Here is a 17247-nt window from a genome sequence, read left to right as displayed (position 1 = left end):
AATTAAACAACCATACAAAATTATAGACAGTAGTTAAGAAAAAAACTTTCTAGTATATCGGTTCAGTACTTTTAAGACATTGATTCATATAATAAAAGTATTATTGAAGAATTCTCTTGATAATCAAATATTTTATATAAAAAAATACATACCCTCTGTTTCTTAGGAATCTAACAAATCAACAGAGTGGAGTAGATGAAGTTTAAATGCACAGATATGTACATAAAACTTTTGTAGCTGGTTTTTTTTTGCATACATCTGATTGCAGAAGTAATAAAATAATCTGTGGAGCAAATTCTAGGGACTAAAAGAGTGTTGACTGATAAATAAAACTGCAATCCCAAGAGGAGACAAAATAGTTATTTCCAACTCTTCTTAGTTTCTATGTTCTCTGTGGGACTCCATTTATTTAATTACCATATTAAATTTCTGGTTTATTGCAGAAAAATGTGCAAGATATTTACAGCAATGATGTTACATCGTGAGAACCAGTCTGATGTGATGAAGGCTTCAAGCTAGAAACTGGGAGAACATGGGTTCTGGTCCTGCCTTGGACCCAAAATCACCTGGATAATTTTAGGCCAATTGCTCTCACCCAGTTTTAGGAAGAAGGAAGCAGCAAAATACTTCAAAAAAGCTTGGCCCAGAAAACTGTAGGGATTAGTCCAGGCAGCTGTCAGAAGTTCAGGCTGACTTGAAGGCACACCAATGTTACAAACTAATTCTAATTTGGAGGTTCTAAAACTCACCTAACAAGCTGGGATCTGCACGAACCATTTTTTGTTTCTTCTTCTTTTTGCCACTCTGCACTGCTTCAAAACTGGACTGCTGATTGTTGCTCTGATTAGTTTGAAAGACTGTATGCAAAGAACTATGGTTCATCCCCCATACGGAATCCTGGAAATAAAGGACATATTTTAAGATAAAATTAAGCTTTGTATACTTGCCTAAGAACCATTCTCCCTATTGTAGGAATGTATCAGAACACATTTCCATATACTATCAGTTATCTGATAGACATTTTCCATATGATCATGGTTTATTCCATTTACTTTTTATCTACAGTTTTAAGAAAAACATTATTAATAGTTTCTATATTAACATATCCATACTCAAACATGCTCTCCTTTTTAAGAACAATTCCACATCTATCTGCCCAAGTAATATCTATTTCTGATGGAAATATTCCCCCAAAACAGAAATATCAACCTGCTGCTGCCGTTGTTGGTTGGCTTTTTGTTTGGCACGGCGCTCAAGAAACTGCTTGGCAAATTCCTTGGCTTCAGGGGTGTCCCCAAGATAAGCTCTGATGTAATCATGAACCTCATAAGGAGATTCCACTTCTTTCAGGAAAGAAACAAATGTAGGAACTAGAATAAGAAGGGACATTCAGTTGTGAGAAATCTGTAAAGAATGTTAAGTAATGCAATGCAATGGACAAGAGCTTTCCAGTATCAACTGTTTGATACATTTCTTTAAAAGCTTTATGTAAAACAAAATTATTTCTGCTTGAAGAAAAATAAAAAACAAAAACCATTTCCTATCATCACAGTTATCTAATAAAGAATTTACTTGTTAATAAAAACAGCAAAAAGGCTACTCCTATTTTTCAGCAACACTGTAAGTCCTGTGCTAAGTAAGATCTACCGTTCCAAAATATAAGTGGCATTATGCAGCACAATTTATATATCCACTCCTTAAGAATACTGGGCAATGAGTATTAGATCATCTATAATTTTCTCATTTTTATTTATACCACAAAACAGTATCATGGATTTGGAATGCAACTATGATACAATTTATTGTAACATGTGGTAACATGCGTGGTATATAGTGTAAGATGCTTGTACCTTTTACTACTGCTTACCATCCAAGTTGTTAGCTGTGTTGAGTGCATGAAGCATTTGTTCACACCACTGAGTGAATCCATCCTGAGGTTTATTAACTCCCTGAAACAATTTCAATAACTTTTCTTCTTCTTCTACCTTCTTATTATGCCTGCTTGTAACACCTATAGATTTACTGGGACAAAGAAAAACACTATCACTGCACAGTATGAGGAAGAGATGTAGACTGCCAGGAATAGTATAGGAAGCATGCAAGTCTAGAAACCAGAAAAGTATCAATTATATAAAAAAGTCATGTGGGTGTACAATGAAGTATAATCTTAACAGATGCAGCAAGCTGGACTTACTATCTATCCATTTGCTCCTAGTCATACTTACTTGACTCCATACTGGGCTAGACTATCCTTCCCCTTGCCTGTTCAATGACTACCTTCCATTTTTCCATCCTGAAAGACGTGTGTCACTTAGAGATAGCCACGGCAGAAGTCTTGCCCTGTGTGCATCATTCTGGGTATTTCTGGACGTAACATATGTGCTAGAGTAGGTTGTAAGCCACCCAAAGTTCAGTATTAAGATGGGCGGCTATACAAATGTTTTAAAAAGACAGACAGACACAGTGCCATGCTAGAAACCAGGAAAATGTGAATTCTAATCCCATCTTAATCATGAAGGCCACGAGGAAAGCTTTGGGCCAGTACTCTCTCTTAGCCCAACTCACCTGGCAGGATTGGTTATTGTGGGGAAAATAGGAAGACGAAGGAGTATAAGGGATGTTCGCTACCTTGAGGTAGTTATAAAAATAATGAAGGTAGAATAACAAAACTTTTTTTGCTTTTAAGCCAGATTTAGCTTCTGTAAATGCATATATCACTCTAGGCTGTTCTTAAGACAAAGCTGTATAGCCCACTGCATGCAATGGCCTTTTACCCTGCCTAATATTTTTACCAGTTTATTTGTACCAGCTAATCTAAAATATAATGAAATAAGCAATCCTGGTTGTGCTGCGGTTTGATGGAAAACGTTCCTCCACTGAACAATTTATAAGAAATGCAGCAAGCTTTGGCATTATCTAATAGAAGAAAGAAAAAATTCAACCACACAGATTCTTACCCGATGCTAGCATTGTTCTTGTTTTTATTAGTTGCATTACGAGGACCCACTTCTTTGATTGCATCATCCCAGAATCCCATGTTTGAATTTTTTGTATCGGCATTACTCCAAATACTACTGACAAGATCTGATGCCCACTGGCTGCTAGGATTTGTGCTTAGAGAACCCCATACTGAATTGCCAATGCTGGTATGCCGATTTGAAGGTTGCTGGGGAACAAAAAGGATGAAGTATTTAAATTTACCTTGAGGTAAATGAGAAATTATAAACATTAAAATTTAGGAGCTACTCACTGCACTGCTGCGGGATCTGCTCTGTGGTTGTTGTTGTTGTTGCTGCTGCTGCTGCTGCTGGTGTTGCTGCTTCTGCATCTGCCTTGCTTCTTCCTGCTGTATCTCCAAGAGAGATTTTGTAGTGCCGGCAGACTTGGCAACATTTCCCCAACCAGACAGCTTCTGTTGTTGCTGCTGCTGCTGCTGCTGCTGGAGAGCTTTCATTAGTTCACGCTGTTGACGCCTTTGCTAGAAGAGAGAAAACGCAAACCTTGATTGCAAAACATCACAGGAGTGCCCTCTAGTAGCCACCACTCATTTTTGCAAACGACAGTGGATTTTTCAGAAGCACAAAAGAGAAGGTAGAATCATGTAATTAATGTCTTTCCCAATGCACATCCCAGACTTAAGGAAACAAATTCCAGATTTCTCTCTCAGCAGGTATCCAAAACGATTGTTCTTAAAACAGGTATGTCAAACTCAAGGCCCACGATTTGGTTAGATTTGGCCTGCAGGGTCACCCTGGAAACAGCGAGGGGCCAGCCCCCCCGTCTCAGCCCTGGCCCATCCCACCCTGGCCAGGTGCCCCCCATCAGCGCACACACAGGAGCCAGAGAATGCACGGGGGCTGGCGGTGCCCGGCAGCAGCTGCAGTTTGTTTGCCTCACCTTGCCCCCCCCCAGCCTTGCCTTGTCAAGCCCAGCCTCTCCTCGTCATGCCCAGCCTCGCCTTGCCATATCTGGCCTTGCCTCTCCTCCCTCAGCCTCTCCTCTCATCATGCACAGCCTCACCTTGCCCAGCCTCCTCACCCAGCCCTACCGTGCCCATCCTCTCCTCTCCTTGCTTGGCTTCTCACCTCACCACGCCCGCCCTCTCTTTGTCATGCCCAGCCTTGCCTTACCCAGCCTCTCCATGTCTGGCCTCAGGCGGCCAGCCTCACTCATCCCGTGGCAGCACTGGCAGCAGCCAGGCGCCCCCTCGGGGAAGTGGGGCTAGGCTGGGCTGCAGGGTCCTGGTATTCCAGGAGCTCGAGGGCCAGGCTGGGCACTTGGCCTCCGCTGTCCAGGGCTCCAGGCCACCCAGGGGACTGTCATTGCTAACTTGGCGCCTGCATCCTCCTCCGGGCAGGTCTGAGCCCAGACTCCTCTCTGCTCGGGCCATGGTATTCCTCCTTCTCCATGGGTGACTCATGCCACCCCACACTCCTGTCTCCCTGTCCACGGTGAGTACTGCATTACCCTCTCTGGCCTTGCCAGACAGTAGAGACAGCAACCTGGAGCCGGCCCCCGCTGATGCTCGACTTGTGTCCCTCCAAGCTCCTGTCTGCCCATCTTTTGTCCCACAGGCCAGGTCCTGTCTCCCAAGCAGCGAGCCAGGCACCACCCCTTTTGGCCTCTCGTCTGGGGGACGGCAAGGCTCCTATGGTGGATGAGGCTTTGGCACTTGCCTTGGTCTCATATTCCTCCACCGGAGAACTCTGGATCACCCCCTCCCAGCCTTGTCTGCCCCGCCCCCCAGGCCCCCTGGGCATGAGCTATTAACCGGCCACACCCACCCGGCCCTTTGAGGGCAACCATAATGTTGATTTGGCCAATGAAATTGAGTTTGACACCCCTGCTATAACATTTACCTCTTCTCGAAGTTGTTTTTCTCTCTCTTCTTCAAGCTTTTGGATTTCTGCTAATGATAATGTTGCCTGTGATTGACAAGCTCTTGAACTAGATTGCTGACCCCATGTTGAAGAAGAAGGGAGCTAGGAGCAAATATACACAGAAGATGCCAGTTAGATTCTCCAAATGGAGACAAGAAATACATCAAAAATGCGATAAGAAACAAGACTACAGGTACTAGCTTAAGTACAATTTGATTATTGCTCTATTATACTGTAGAATTGCAATCCTTTTCTGTATAACACCCAAGATTGTACCTCAATATAAATTTCATATTACCAACAAAGAGAAAGTTTCTACAGTAGTAAAGTTCAGATTAAAGGTTGAGACAGAGAGCTGTGAAAAATAAATGTATTTTATTGAGCTTAAGTATCCCATGTAAGAAGGGAAACAGCTAAAACAGTTGAAGAACCAGTAATTCAGAAGGGGAAACTCCAAAAGATGCATTAACAAAAGTAAGATCATATAAGTATTCATGAGACAGAGCCTTTGGACAATGTTTTTATCTAGAATGATTAAATGTGAAGTGTCATACGGGACAGCCTGGAAAGAGTGGGAGGAGGAGGAGGAGGAGGAAGAAAAAGTAAAGTATAATACATAAAAATACAATATTGCTTATTATACACAAATAACGTATGCCCAGTTGTTGAGTGATTAGTCAAAGTTACAGTGTGCTGAATGAAGGGAATTACAACTTGTCCACAAGTTTACATCTGTTGCAGTGTCTCACGGTCACATGATCAAGATTAAGGCACTTAGCAGCCTACACACACTTACAACCACAGGGTTGCTTCAACTCCCCCAACTTACCTATCTGTCCCCCGCATTTATATCCTTTTGACCCCCTACACTCTGTGGTCCCTGCCCTGATTCTTCTCAAAGCATCTGCTGGCTGCAGGAGATTTTCTTCCCCAGGTTGCGCACAGTGGTTACCTGATGAGACCTAGGAAGGGGCAGGAGGGATGCACCTCATCAGCTGCAGGACCAGACATCGAAGGTCAGCTGGGGTGGCACGGGCCTTGGAGTACAGGGTGGCAAAGACAAATACGGCTGGGACCGGGGCACTTCCTGGGAAGGTGAGACTTTGTGTGTGTTGTTGCTGGAACTTCCTGGGGTGAGACAGTTTTGCGCTACAGTACTGAGCAGGGGCAGCTGAGGCTTCCAGGTGCAAGACAGGATGCAGAGCAGCCAAAAGGGCAGAGATGAGGGGAGGGAAATAAGTAGTTGGAGGGAGTTGAAGGGGAAGCACAGAAGAACTGAGGCTTGTGGCTGGGAGGGATCTAAACCTGGAATGGTTTGGATTGGGTTGGGTCCTTACCTAACAACCATTGGAATTTGCTTAACAGCAGCAATGGGGAGTGCCAGGATTGCTGTCGTTAAGTGATGCAGTCAGATGACATTGCATGTTCTGATTGCATTGCTTAGCAACGGAAATTCTGGACCCAACTGTGGTCATAAGTCACTGAATACCTGTATTTGTTTTGCTGGAATTGTAGATTTCTTCAAAGATCAAGAGTAGTATAGATTCAGAAAAGAATTACCATCTGTCTTTAAAATAATTACATTCTGTAAGTTTGCATCTTTAGCGTGAACTATTCAGTTTCAGCTTCTTGTAGAAAAAGGCTATGGTGGTATTAAAACCCACTGTTGTGACTACTAGAAATATTGTACAAGTAGTCTTTGTTTAATGACCCAAATCGGGGCCAGAATGTCCATTGCTAAGTGAAGTGGTTATTAGGTGAAATGTGTGACCACCATGCTGAGCAATAGGAGTTCCAGCTATTCCTGGTTGTGGTCAGTAGGCAAGGACCATGCTGTTGTTAGACAAGGAAACTCACATTTCTCTCACCAGTGCTACCCTGCTGCCTTCTCCTCATCCAGGCCTGGTGAGCTCCTTTCAGCAGACGAGGTTCTGCTGTCCTGCCAAGCTTGCCTCTGATTCAGTCCCCCCCCCCATCTGCCTATCTCCCATGCATCTCAAACATTTTAGTTTCTCTCACTCCGCCTCCCACCTGCACTGGGCCTTTTGTGTCTTCTTCCTCCTCCTGCTACTGCAGGAGGCTTTGCTAAAGGCCAGCAGCTGCCTCAGCTGACAGTGTCTTGTGAACAGGAGGAGGAGGAGGAGGTCAGCTGGGGATGATGGCTGAGTGCAGGGCACCAGGCACGGAAAAGGGTCAGCTGGGTGTGCTTTGTCAGTAGCAGGAGGAAGAAGATGGCAAAGGTTAGCTGGAGCAGCAGAGGGCAGGGCAGCAGGAATGGCAGAATGCAGAGTAGCCAGAAGGGCAGAGAAGAGGGGAAAGGTAGACGGATGGGGGGGGGGGGAGTTGAAGCACACTCTGTGGTTGTAAATGCAGGTGAGCTGCCAAATGTCTGAATTTGGATCAAATGACGGCTGCCCAACTTCAAAAAGTGCCACTGTAACTAAGGTCACTGAAGGAATGGTCATTAAACGAGGACTACCTGTACATTTTCCTCTCACAGTTCTAGATTTAGAACTAACACATGCTACTTGGCAAGTTTAAAAGTTTTTGTTTAGAGAGTAAAGAAATAATGCTTATCGGCTTCCTTTGGGCCCCAAAAGAGGGCTTATTCTTTGTCTGTCTGAAACACACAACAGCAAACAGGCTGCTGGTTGAAATAAGAGGTATACATATTCTGATCTAAAGGTGAAAACAGCAACAATTGTGCAGATTTCGCAGAACTAACAGGATGAACCTCTAGTCTCGTTATGAGCCTAATTCCATATTCGTTTGTTAACAGGTCATTATTCACTTGAACACAATACAAAAAGTTACACTGGAGAATATTGGTACCTTCATCTGCGCGAGTTGCTGCTGCTGCTGCTGCTGCTGCAATCGACGCAAAGCTTCCTGCTGCTGCTGCCTCAGCCTCATAATTTCCTTCTGGCGTTGGAGTTCCAGCTCCTTCCGCTTCCGTTCTTCCTCTTCTTGCCGCTGCTGAGCTGCTTCTTCTTCCATGCGCAGTCGGTTTTCTTCTACCTGACGCTTGGCTTCTTCTTCACGTGCCCACTTGGCAGCCTCCTCTTCCTTTCCAGTTCAGAAAAAAAGCAAATCTTCTAAAATTCTAGATTAAAGGGTTGACTTTCAAAAGTATTTCAAATTATACAGATAGGTAGGTATTCTCTTGCTCCAAAACGTAACTATTGGTCAGAATAGAACTAATTTCAAATAATTCAACTAAGTAGTCCTGAATTAATTACATGACTCATCTGTCTACCCCCCAACTAACTCTGGGCGACTTGAATGCAAAAACAGACACAACTTCTTAAAAAAAACCAGATAAAGAAAAAGTAAACAGGGCAGTACGTGTAACAGGGAGAGAAGAAACCCACCCAAACTGAACAAACACAGCACAAAGAAAGAGGAATATACCCTGACATCCCAGTTTTGGGAGAACAGGTTTTCAAAGCTCATTTAAAAATTTGTCCAGTTTGGGAGGGGGTGTGTGTCATCATTTATCCATTTGAATTGCTAAAAACCTTGTGTTTAATCAACAACGACCTCTTTTCTGTTTCATCTACGATGGCCTGTTAAAAATACAATCATCACTGGGGAGGAAATATGCAAGTATCTCGTTTTCATGAAGAGAAGCAGAGATTATCCAGTCTATTCGTTCTGAACAGATCAGCATCCTTCTTTTCACCTGTTTGCGAAGCAGCTCTTCTCGCTGCCGTCTTTCCTCTTCTTCTCTTCTCCTTTCTTCCAACCTTCTAAGTGCTTCTTCCTGTTGTTGCCTTTCCTCTTCCTCTCGCTGCCTCCTTAGTGCAATTTCTTGTTCCCGTTGCCGCCTGAGAGCTTCCTCCTTAAAACAAAAAGTTTTCAAGCAACACGAAGAGGCTGAATGTTGTAAAATTACTATTCAGAAATTATTTTTCTTGTAAATTCGGAAATTTAATACATAACTGTGGCACTACCTGCCCACCCAGATGCCCCACTCCCTAGAATGTGGCGCAGATTCTGCTGGTTGTTGAAACGTTTCGACAAGAAAGGCCCTTGGCTCCTTCAGAAGGAAGCACTAAGGATGGAGGAAGTGATGAGTAGAAGTACAGTGGGTTTCCTTTGATCATTGCTATTCATTTCATTCAAGCTTTTTTTTTAAAAAAAAATTAAGCGAGCAAATTTTATCGGCATCAACTGAAATCTCTGTCTGCCTTTTGGAAAGAGAAAACCTTGTAACTATTAAGTAATTACTATATGCAGAGTAAAAATAAATAAACTATAAGATTTTTTTTCAGGAGATATGTTATAGTTTTAAAAATACAAACAGAGGATAACTGGAATGTTGGTTAACTTATTGCTTTTCAATATTTGGATTTTTCCCCCCATTTAATACGTAATTCTCTTATTCTGAGAATATAGCAATAGCATTTAGACTTACATACTGCCCCCTGGTGCTTTACAGCACTCTCTCTGAATGGTTTACAATGTCAGTCAGCATTCTTTGCATATTGCCCCCAACAATCTGGGACCTCATTTTACCAACCTCAGAAGGATGGAAGGTGGAGTCGACCTTGAGTCCTGTCAGGATCAAATTCCAGGCTGTGGGCAGAGTTTTCCTGCAATATTGCACCACTCAATCACTGCACCACTATGAAACACTGTTTGTATTTATTTATTTGATTTCTATAGCCATCCATCTCAACAAGTGATCCCGAATTATTTATGGCATAGCCATAAAATAATGAAAACAATATAAATAAATATACGTGGTCGCTGAGTAAAGTAACCATCTTAAATGTATGGATTTTAATATGGTCAAGAAACAGGGTCCTTAACACACGTCGGGCTCCAAGCCAGGGCACATAATTAGGTGGTTTCGGCCTTATGAAAAACCAGATTCGGGGTCATCCTAATTCTGAAAATAGAATATTCCAGAGGGCAGGGGCTATAGCAGAGAAAGCACACCTGTTGGTCCCTAAGAGCAAATCCTGCCTACTGCCTCAAAAATTACTTAAGATAAATCTACAAAATCATGCTTCAGGCACTTCAATCAGTCATGCTCGGTCAGGTTCAATTCTGAGTGGATCTGAACATTTTTATCTGACAGATAGTTACAATATTCTTCAGAGTGGCCCTGAAGTTGTTCCTATGGCTTTACTGATATAACGTAGAAAGGTGTAAGAATAAAATTAAATTCTACAATGTTTCTTTCTTACACATATGCACAATACTGGAAAAATGGCTTATTTTTTAACATGACAATATTTATTGATCACATTTGAGTTGTCACCTGTTTTCTCCGAGCTAACTCCTCTTCTTCTCTTCTTTTTCTTTCTTCCTCCTGTCTCCTAATTAGTTCCTCCTGTTGCCTCCGAAGTTCCTCCTGTCTCTTACGTTCTTCTTCTTCTCTTTTGGCCCTTAATTCAACTTCCCTCCGTTCCTGCTCTAGCTAAAATTTAAGAGCAATACTGGAAATATGACAATAGAATTATCTCTATAAATACTGTAATTGCATGATTCTTGCTAGTATATGTTTTTGGCTTAGCATCTTTCTCTACAAGTACAGTAGTGAATGTCTTCCCAGTATCTTGTCTTTATAATATACTAAAACAATATCTGCTCAAGAATTAACTATTTTTTATTTAATGTCCAGATAAGAAAACGGATCATCGGATAAACTAACCCAGTGTTCGTACTCAAGGCACAAGTGACCAGGTTCAAATTATCCTACTTTGGACACATAATGTGAAGACCTAGCTCCCTGTGAAGGCTCTTACTCTGGGAAAGGTGGAAAGAAATCAACCATTTGTTAAAAGTAGCACTAATTATGCAAATGGCATCTGCCACATCATAGTAAACTGCTATAAAAAGATAAATTAGAGGTTGAAGTAAAAACAAATGCATGCCATATAGTAAAATATAGACTGTTCCTTACCTTTGCAACTTTGGCCTTTTCAAGCTGCTGTAACTGTTCTAAAGCTGGTCCCTGAGCTGCAGTATCAATTGGGAGATCCCAGACACTATTTCCTTCCCAGACTTCAAAGCAAACAGAGAAAAAAATACAGACTGTAGATATGTAACGTATATAAATCAAGTATATAAAAATAGCAAACATTTAAATTAGGAATAAAGCTAAGTTATTAGTAACATATTCTCTAATCAATTACTTGAATTTTTAAAGTAATTGCAATACATAATTCCCCTTCATGGATTACTGCCTTGTCGTGGCGAAGGGGCTTGCGTAATTCAATGAAGCTATGAGCTATGCCGTGCAGGGCCACCCAAGACGGAAAGGTCATAGCAGAGAGTTCTGACAAAACGTGATCCACTGGAGAAGGAAATGGCAAACCACTCCAGTATCTTTGCCATGAAAACCCTATGGACAGTACCAAAAGGCAAAACGATATGACGCTGGAAGATGAGCCCCTCAGGTCGGAAGGCGTCCAATATGCTACTGGGGAAGAGCAGAGGGCTAGTACTAGTAGCGCCAGAAAGAATGAAGCGACTGGGCCAAAGCCGAAAGGACGCTCAGCTGTGGATATGTCTGGTGGTGAAAGGAAAGTCCGATGCTGTAAATATTTTTTCTCCATAGGAACCTGGAATGTAAGATCCATGAATCAAGGAAAGCTGGACGTGGTCAAACAAGAGATGACAAGACTAAACATCGACATCTTAGGTATCAGCGAACTAAAATGGACAGGAATGGGTGAATTTAATTCAGATGACCATCAGGTATACTACTGCGGGCAAGAATCCCTCAGAAGAAATGGAGTAGCCTTAATAGTCAATAAAAAAGTAGGAAAGGCAATACTGAGATACAATCCTCAAAATGACAGAATGATCTCAGTTCGAATCCAAGGCAAACCATTCAATATCACAGTAGTCCAAGTCTATGCCCCAACCACCGGTGCTGAAGAGGATGAAATTGACCGGTTCTATGAAGCCCTACAGCACCTTATAGAACTAACACCCAAAAATGATGTCCTTATCATCATGGGGGATTGGAATGCTAAAGTAGGAAGCCAAAAGATAACGGGAATAACAGGCAAGTTTGGCCTTGGAGTACAAAATGAAGCAGGGCACAGGCTGATAGAATTTTGTCAAGAGAATACTATGGTGATAGCAAACACTCTTTTCCAACAACCCAAGAGACGGCTCTACACATGGACATCACCAGACGGTCAACACAGAAATCAGATTGACTATATGCTCTGCAGCCAAAGATGGAGAAGCTCTATACAGTCAGTAAAAACAAGACCAGGAGCTGACTGTGGATCAGACCATGAGCTTCTTGTTGCAAAGTTTAGGCTTAAATTAAAGAAAGTAGGGAAAAGCGCTAGGCCAGTCAGGTATGAATTAAATCATATCCCTGTTGAATATACAGTAGAGGTGACAAATAGATTTAAGGAATTAGATCTGATAGACAGAGTGCCTGAAGAACTATGGACAGAGGTTCGCAACATTGTACAACAGGTAGCAACCAAAACCATCCCAAAGAAAAAGAAATGCAAGAAAGCAAAATGGCTGTCTGAGAAAGCTTTGCAGATAGCTGAGGAAAGGAGGGAAGCGAAAGGCAAGGGAGAAAAAGAAAGATACGCCCAATTAAATGCAGAATTCCAAAGAATAGCTAGAAGAGATAAGAATGCCTTCTTAAATGAACAATGCAAAGAAATAGAAGAAAACAATAGAATAGGGAGGACCAGAGATCTTTTCAAGAAAATTGGAGAGATGAAAGGAACGTTTCATGCAAAAATGGGCATGATAAAGGACCAAAATGGCAGGGACCTAACAGAGGCAGAAGAGATTAAGAACAGGTGGCAAAATTACACAGAAGAACTATACAAGAATGAGCTTAATGTCCCTGATAATCATAATGAGGTGGTCACTGACCTTGAGCCAGACATCCTAGAATGTGAAGTGAAGTGGGCCTTAGAAAAGCTGAGCAACAACAAAGCTAGTGGAGGTGACAGTATTCCAGCTGAGCTATTCAAAATCTTAAAAGACGATGCAGTAAAAGTGCTACACTCAATTTGCCAGCAAATTTGGAAAACTCAACAGTGGCCACAGGATTGGAAAAGATCAGTTTACATTCCAATTCCAAAGAAAGGCAGTGCCAAAGAATGTTCAAACTATCGCACCATTGCACTCATTTCTCATGCTAGTAAAGTTATGCTTAAAATCCTACAAGCTAGACTCCAGCAGTATGTGGATCGAGAACTACCAGAAGTACAGGCAGGATTTCGAAGAGGCAGAGGAACTAGAGATCAAATTGCTAACATACGCTGGATCATGGAGAAAGCTAGAGAGTTCCAGAAAAACATCTACTTCTGCTTCATTGACTATGCTAAAGCCTTTGATTGTGTGGATCATAACAAACTCTGCCAAGTCCTTAAAGAGATGGGCATACCAGACCATCTTATTTGTCTCTTGAGAAACCTATATGCGGGCCAAGAAGCAACAGTGAGAACTGGACACGGAACCACTGACTGGTTCAAAATTGGGAAAGGAGACCGGCTGTATACTGTCGCCTTGCCTATTTAACTTATATGCAGAGCACATCATGAGAAATGCAGGGCTAGATGAATCAAAAGTTGGAATTAAGATTGCCGGAAGAAACATCAACAACCTAAGATATGCAGATAATACCACTCTAATGGCAGAAAGTGAAGAAGAACTAAAGAGCCTCGTGTTGTGGGTGAAGAAGGAGAATGCAAAAGTTGGGTTGAAACTTAACATTAAGAAAACCAAGATCATGGCATCCGGCCCTCTCAATTCCTGGCAAATAGATGGGGAGGAAATGGAGGTAGTGACAGATCACTGCAGATGGGGACTGTAGCCAAGAAATTAAAAGACGCTTGCTCCTTGGGAGGAAAGCCATGGCAAATCTAGACAGCACACTAAAAAGCAGAGACATCACCCTGTCAACAAAAGTGCGTATAGTCAAGGCTATGGTCTTCCCAGTTGCAATGTATGGCAGTGAAAGCTGGACCATAAGAAAGGCTGAGCGCCAAAGAATTGAAGCCTTTGAACTATGGTGCTGGAGAAGACTCCTGCGAGTCCCTTGGACTGCAAGGCGATCAAACCGGTCAGTCCTAGAGGAGATCAACCCTGACTGCTCTTTAGAAGGACAGATCCTGAAGCAAAAACTCAAATACTTTGCCCACCTAATGAGAAGGAAGGACTCACTGGAGAAGAGCCTAATGCTGGGAAAGATTGAGGGCAAGAGAAGAAGGGGACGACAGAGAATGAGGTGGCTGGATGGAGTCATTGAAGCAGTAGGCGTGAGCTTAGATGGACTCCAGAAGATGGTAGAGGACAGGAAGGCCTGGAGGAACATTGTCCATAGGGTCGCGATGGGTCGGACACGACTTCGCAACTAACAACAACAAAATACATAATTCTGGCAAATTCTTATATTGGAAACCTAAGTTCCTAAGGATTGAATTCCTAAGTGGTCTAAAGATATGGGACACAAAATCCAGCTGGATTTCTCAAGGAAGAAATGCAGAAAGGGGTTATTGTTGAGCAGAACGCTGAGACAATGGTAGAAATCAATCGGTGACAATAAAAATGCAGAAGAAATCAAATGGAAATAAATATTTAGAAAGCATTTTATATTAAAAGACATATTAAAGCCAATAAGCTGAATAATATATTCAGTAATATTCATTTCCTTACTTTAAACTATTTAAGGTCCTATTTATATAAGTCTGAGATATCAGTATGTTCACTAGTTAACTTCTAAGAACACAGAATACCTCAGTAACAATTATAGTTTGTTATATCCAAACCCCACAAATCATTGTTTCATAACTGCTTAAAATTAGGGTTGAAGATCTTGGCTTGCTGAAGAATTTCAAACCACAGCTTTGGAATTTATGTTACTTGCAATTTCACTATACCTTTGGTTTAGTAACTTTAATATTATATCTAAATGCAGCCAATATAAACATTCAGAAACAGTTTCCTACCAGTAGTTTGTGGAGCAGTTGACTGAAGTTCCCAAATTGAACTAGTGTCTGACATTGACCTTGTTACAGGTGGCACCATGTTCTGTTCAACTTTTCTATAACATAAAGACTGAGAATAAACATCCTCTCTCAAGACATAGGTTATCTTGTTTTAATACATTTCTGTTTTCTTTCCTTCCAAAAAGCCAGTTTTAAAGTAGTATTGTACTTCTCTATATTTTCCAGGGTTGAGCAAAATCTAGAAGTTTCATAAAAACTTTGAATACTATCGCTGGAAATTAAGTATAAAGTCTGCATTATTGAAAATAAATATACTGCAGGAAGATACGAATTAATAAATATGATATAAATGGTCCTCTCTAATCCTAGATTTCTAGTACAGGTAGTCCTCAACTTATGACCAGCCGCTTAGTGAAAGTCAAACAAACACTGAAAATGGGACTTACAACAGTTTTCACAGTCATGTGACTACAATTTCTGATGTTTTGTTAGAAACCAGGGCTTACTTCGGGTTTCCAGCAAAAGCTGCCCCACAGCGAACAATGAGTTTGTTTAAGGACCATCACAAAAACGTTTGTAAAATAGTTTCAGTCACATGGTGACCTGCTTTATAATCGTCATAGCTGCAATTGCAAGTTCAATTACAGGGATAACTCGAGGACTCCCTGTAATTTTTTTTACCCCCATTCCATTTGAGGAAGCTGAAGAATCTTGAAAGTACATGTTACCCAGCTATTTGGCTCTGCAGAGGCTTCAGTAGAAGGAAGACATGATTATCAGCTCACATGCTGATCCACAGCCTTCTGAACACCAGAATATAAACTCCTGAGAGAAAAGGAATCCCAGAAAATTGCACCCATCCCATTCAGTTGACAAAATTCTCTGAGCATTCCTTCAATAATATGATACATTGGTAATGTACAAAGTAAATAATATAATGCATGAATGCAACAGATAGTTGCATGCAAATAAAAAGATGTATTTGTCAGAGAAAACACATCAGTGACCTTGGACCCTGCATATTTACCTCATTTTAAGTGCCTGGAATTGTTGCAAAAGGAGAGTCAGCTGCTGCTGTTGCTGAGATGAGACAGCTGCTTTTTGCTGTTGTGCCATCACTTGTGCATACTGTTGTCTTCAAAAGGAAATGCAAAATAGTCATTCTTAGAAAATTTTTTTTATTTTAAACACCTTCATTAATACATGCACATATAACACATGCACATGTAATCTGATTCTGGAAACAATGGTCTGACTGCATTTATACAGAAGCTACAGAAGCTAGCATCTCTACATCTCCTGAACTGCAGTTTCCATATTTTTGACCAATTTTCCAACAATGCCAAATCGTTTGTGTTATGAATTACCTCCAGGAACATCAAATCTATTACACACTTTTGAGTCATCAGCAAAAAAACCACAGACTTTCAATAGACCTACTGTAACAAAAATTGCTGGTACTGGAGATGCTGCATTTGATACATGGCCGTAAATTCCTGTTGTCTAGTCAGACGTTCTTGGTCCAACTCACCCTGTGGGTGTAAACAAATCAGTTACCAAACTTGGGAGGAAACTATACCACTTGTTTGATCATAAGGTAGTCCTCACTTAATGACCATTTGCTCAGTGACCATTCCAAGGTGCAGCAATTCTGAATGGATAGTATTTCTGACTGGTCCCTAAAATTATGGCCTTTGCAGTACCTGGTCTGCAGGGGCACTTCCAATTCTCTTCTCCCATTTATCTCTTCCCATCTCTGCCCTTTTAGGCTCCCTGCACAGTGGCAATTCTTGGTGGCAGCAACACTGACACTGAAGTAGAGACCTGGGGTCTTCAGTGATCTCAGCAAGTCACCACTGCCACCACAACACTGGTGCCTCCAACTCCACACCATGGCCAGCCAGCCCAGCTCCACAATGTGAAGCCCCAGCTGCTTCTGCTGCCTTTCTGACTCTCCTACTGCTGATGAGGTGTGCCTAGCCTGGACCTTTGCAAAACAGCTGCCGATCACGCCAGGCTTCTTTCCCCAAGGCCATTTACACTATTATTGAAATGCTTCAGACAGCCTTTAGAAAGTTTCTGAGGCCATCAGAAGCATTGTGAGAAAGCTGCCTCTGCTGTTCTCGCAATGCTTCAGAAAGCTTCTGAAACATCACAAGAATGGTGCAAATGGCCTTGAGAAGAAGGCCTGGCACAGTCAGCAGCTGCCTTGTATAGGACCAGACCAGACCAGACCCACCAATAGGAGAAACATGGACAAGGTCAGTGAGAGTGGCACAGCAGCAGGATGGCTGGGACACTGTGCTGTGTGCTTGTAGTGGCTGCCATGGCATTGAGATGGTTCTCCTCCGCAGGGACAGGGGAGCTGATGCTGATGTAGAGGCCCACCGGTTGGCCGGTTAAGACTGCTGAAGGAT

The 17247-nt window shown here is 42.0% G+C and overlaps 1 protein-coding gene across 2 annotated transcripts in view; it reads right to left on the bottom strand.

Moving 5' to 3' along the window:
* GIGYF2 (GRB10 interacting GYF protein 2) overlaps positions 1 to 17247 on the bottom strand; it is a 111949-nt gene that overhangs the window by 1198 nt on the left and 93504 nt on the right. For both annotated transcript variants that reach the window (XM_083365000.1, XM_083365001.1), the window contains 13 exons: positions 16271 to 16362; positions 15858 to 15965; positions 14831 to 14925; positions 10795 to 10895; positions 10150 to 10308; positions 8563 to 8721; positions 7713 to 7946; positions 4860 to 4982; positions 3251 to 3478; positions 2958 to 3166; positions 1868 to 2022; positions 1210 to 1370; positions 750 to 897 (listed from right to left, as the gene is read on the bottom strand). In XM_083365000.1, the coding sequence (XP_083221126.1) occupies positions 750 to 897; positions 1210 to 1370; positions 1868 to 2022; positions 2958 to 3166; positions 3251 to 3478; positions 4860 to 4982; positions 7713 to 7946; positions 8563 to 8721; positions 10150 to 10308; positions 10795 to 10895; positions 14831 to 14925; positions 15858 to 15965; positions 16271 to 16362 (1972 nt within the window). The remainder of the gene's footprint in view (positions 1 to 749; positions 898 to 1209; positions 1371 to 1867; positions 2023 to 2957; positions 3167 to 3250; positions 3479 to 4859; positions 4983 to 7712; positions 7947 to 8562; positions 8722 to 10149; positions 10309 to 10794; positions 10896 to 14830; positions 14926 to 15857; positions 15966 to 16270; positions 16363 to 17247) is intronic.

This window comes from Vipera ursinii, assembly GCF_947247035.1.
Source record: "Vipera ursinii genome assembly, chromosome: 5".
Lineage (NCBI taxonomy): Eukaryota > Metazoa > Chordata > Lepidosauria > Squamata > Viperidae > Vipera > Vipera ursinii.
This window is presented reverse-complemented; position numbering and strand designations above follow the sequence as displayed.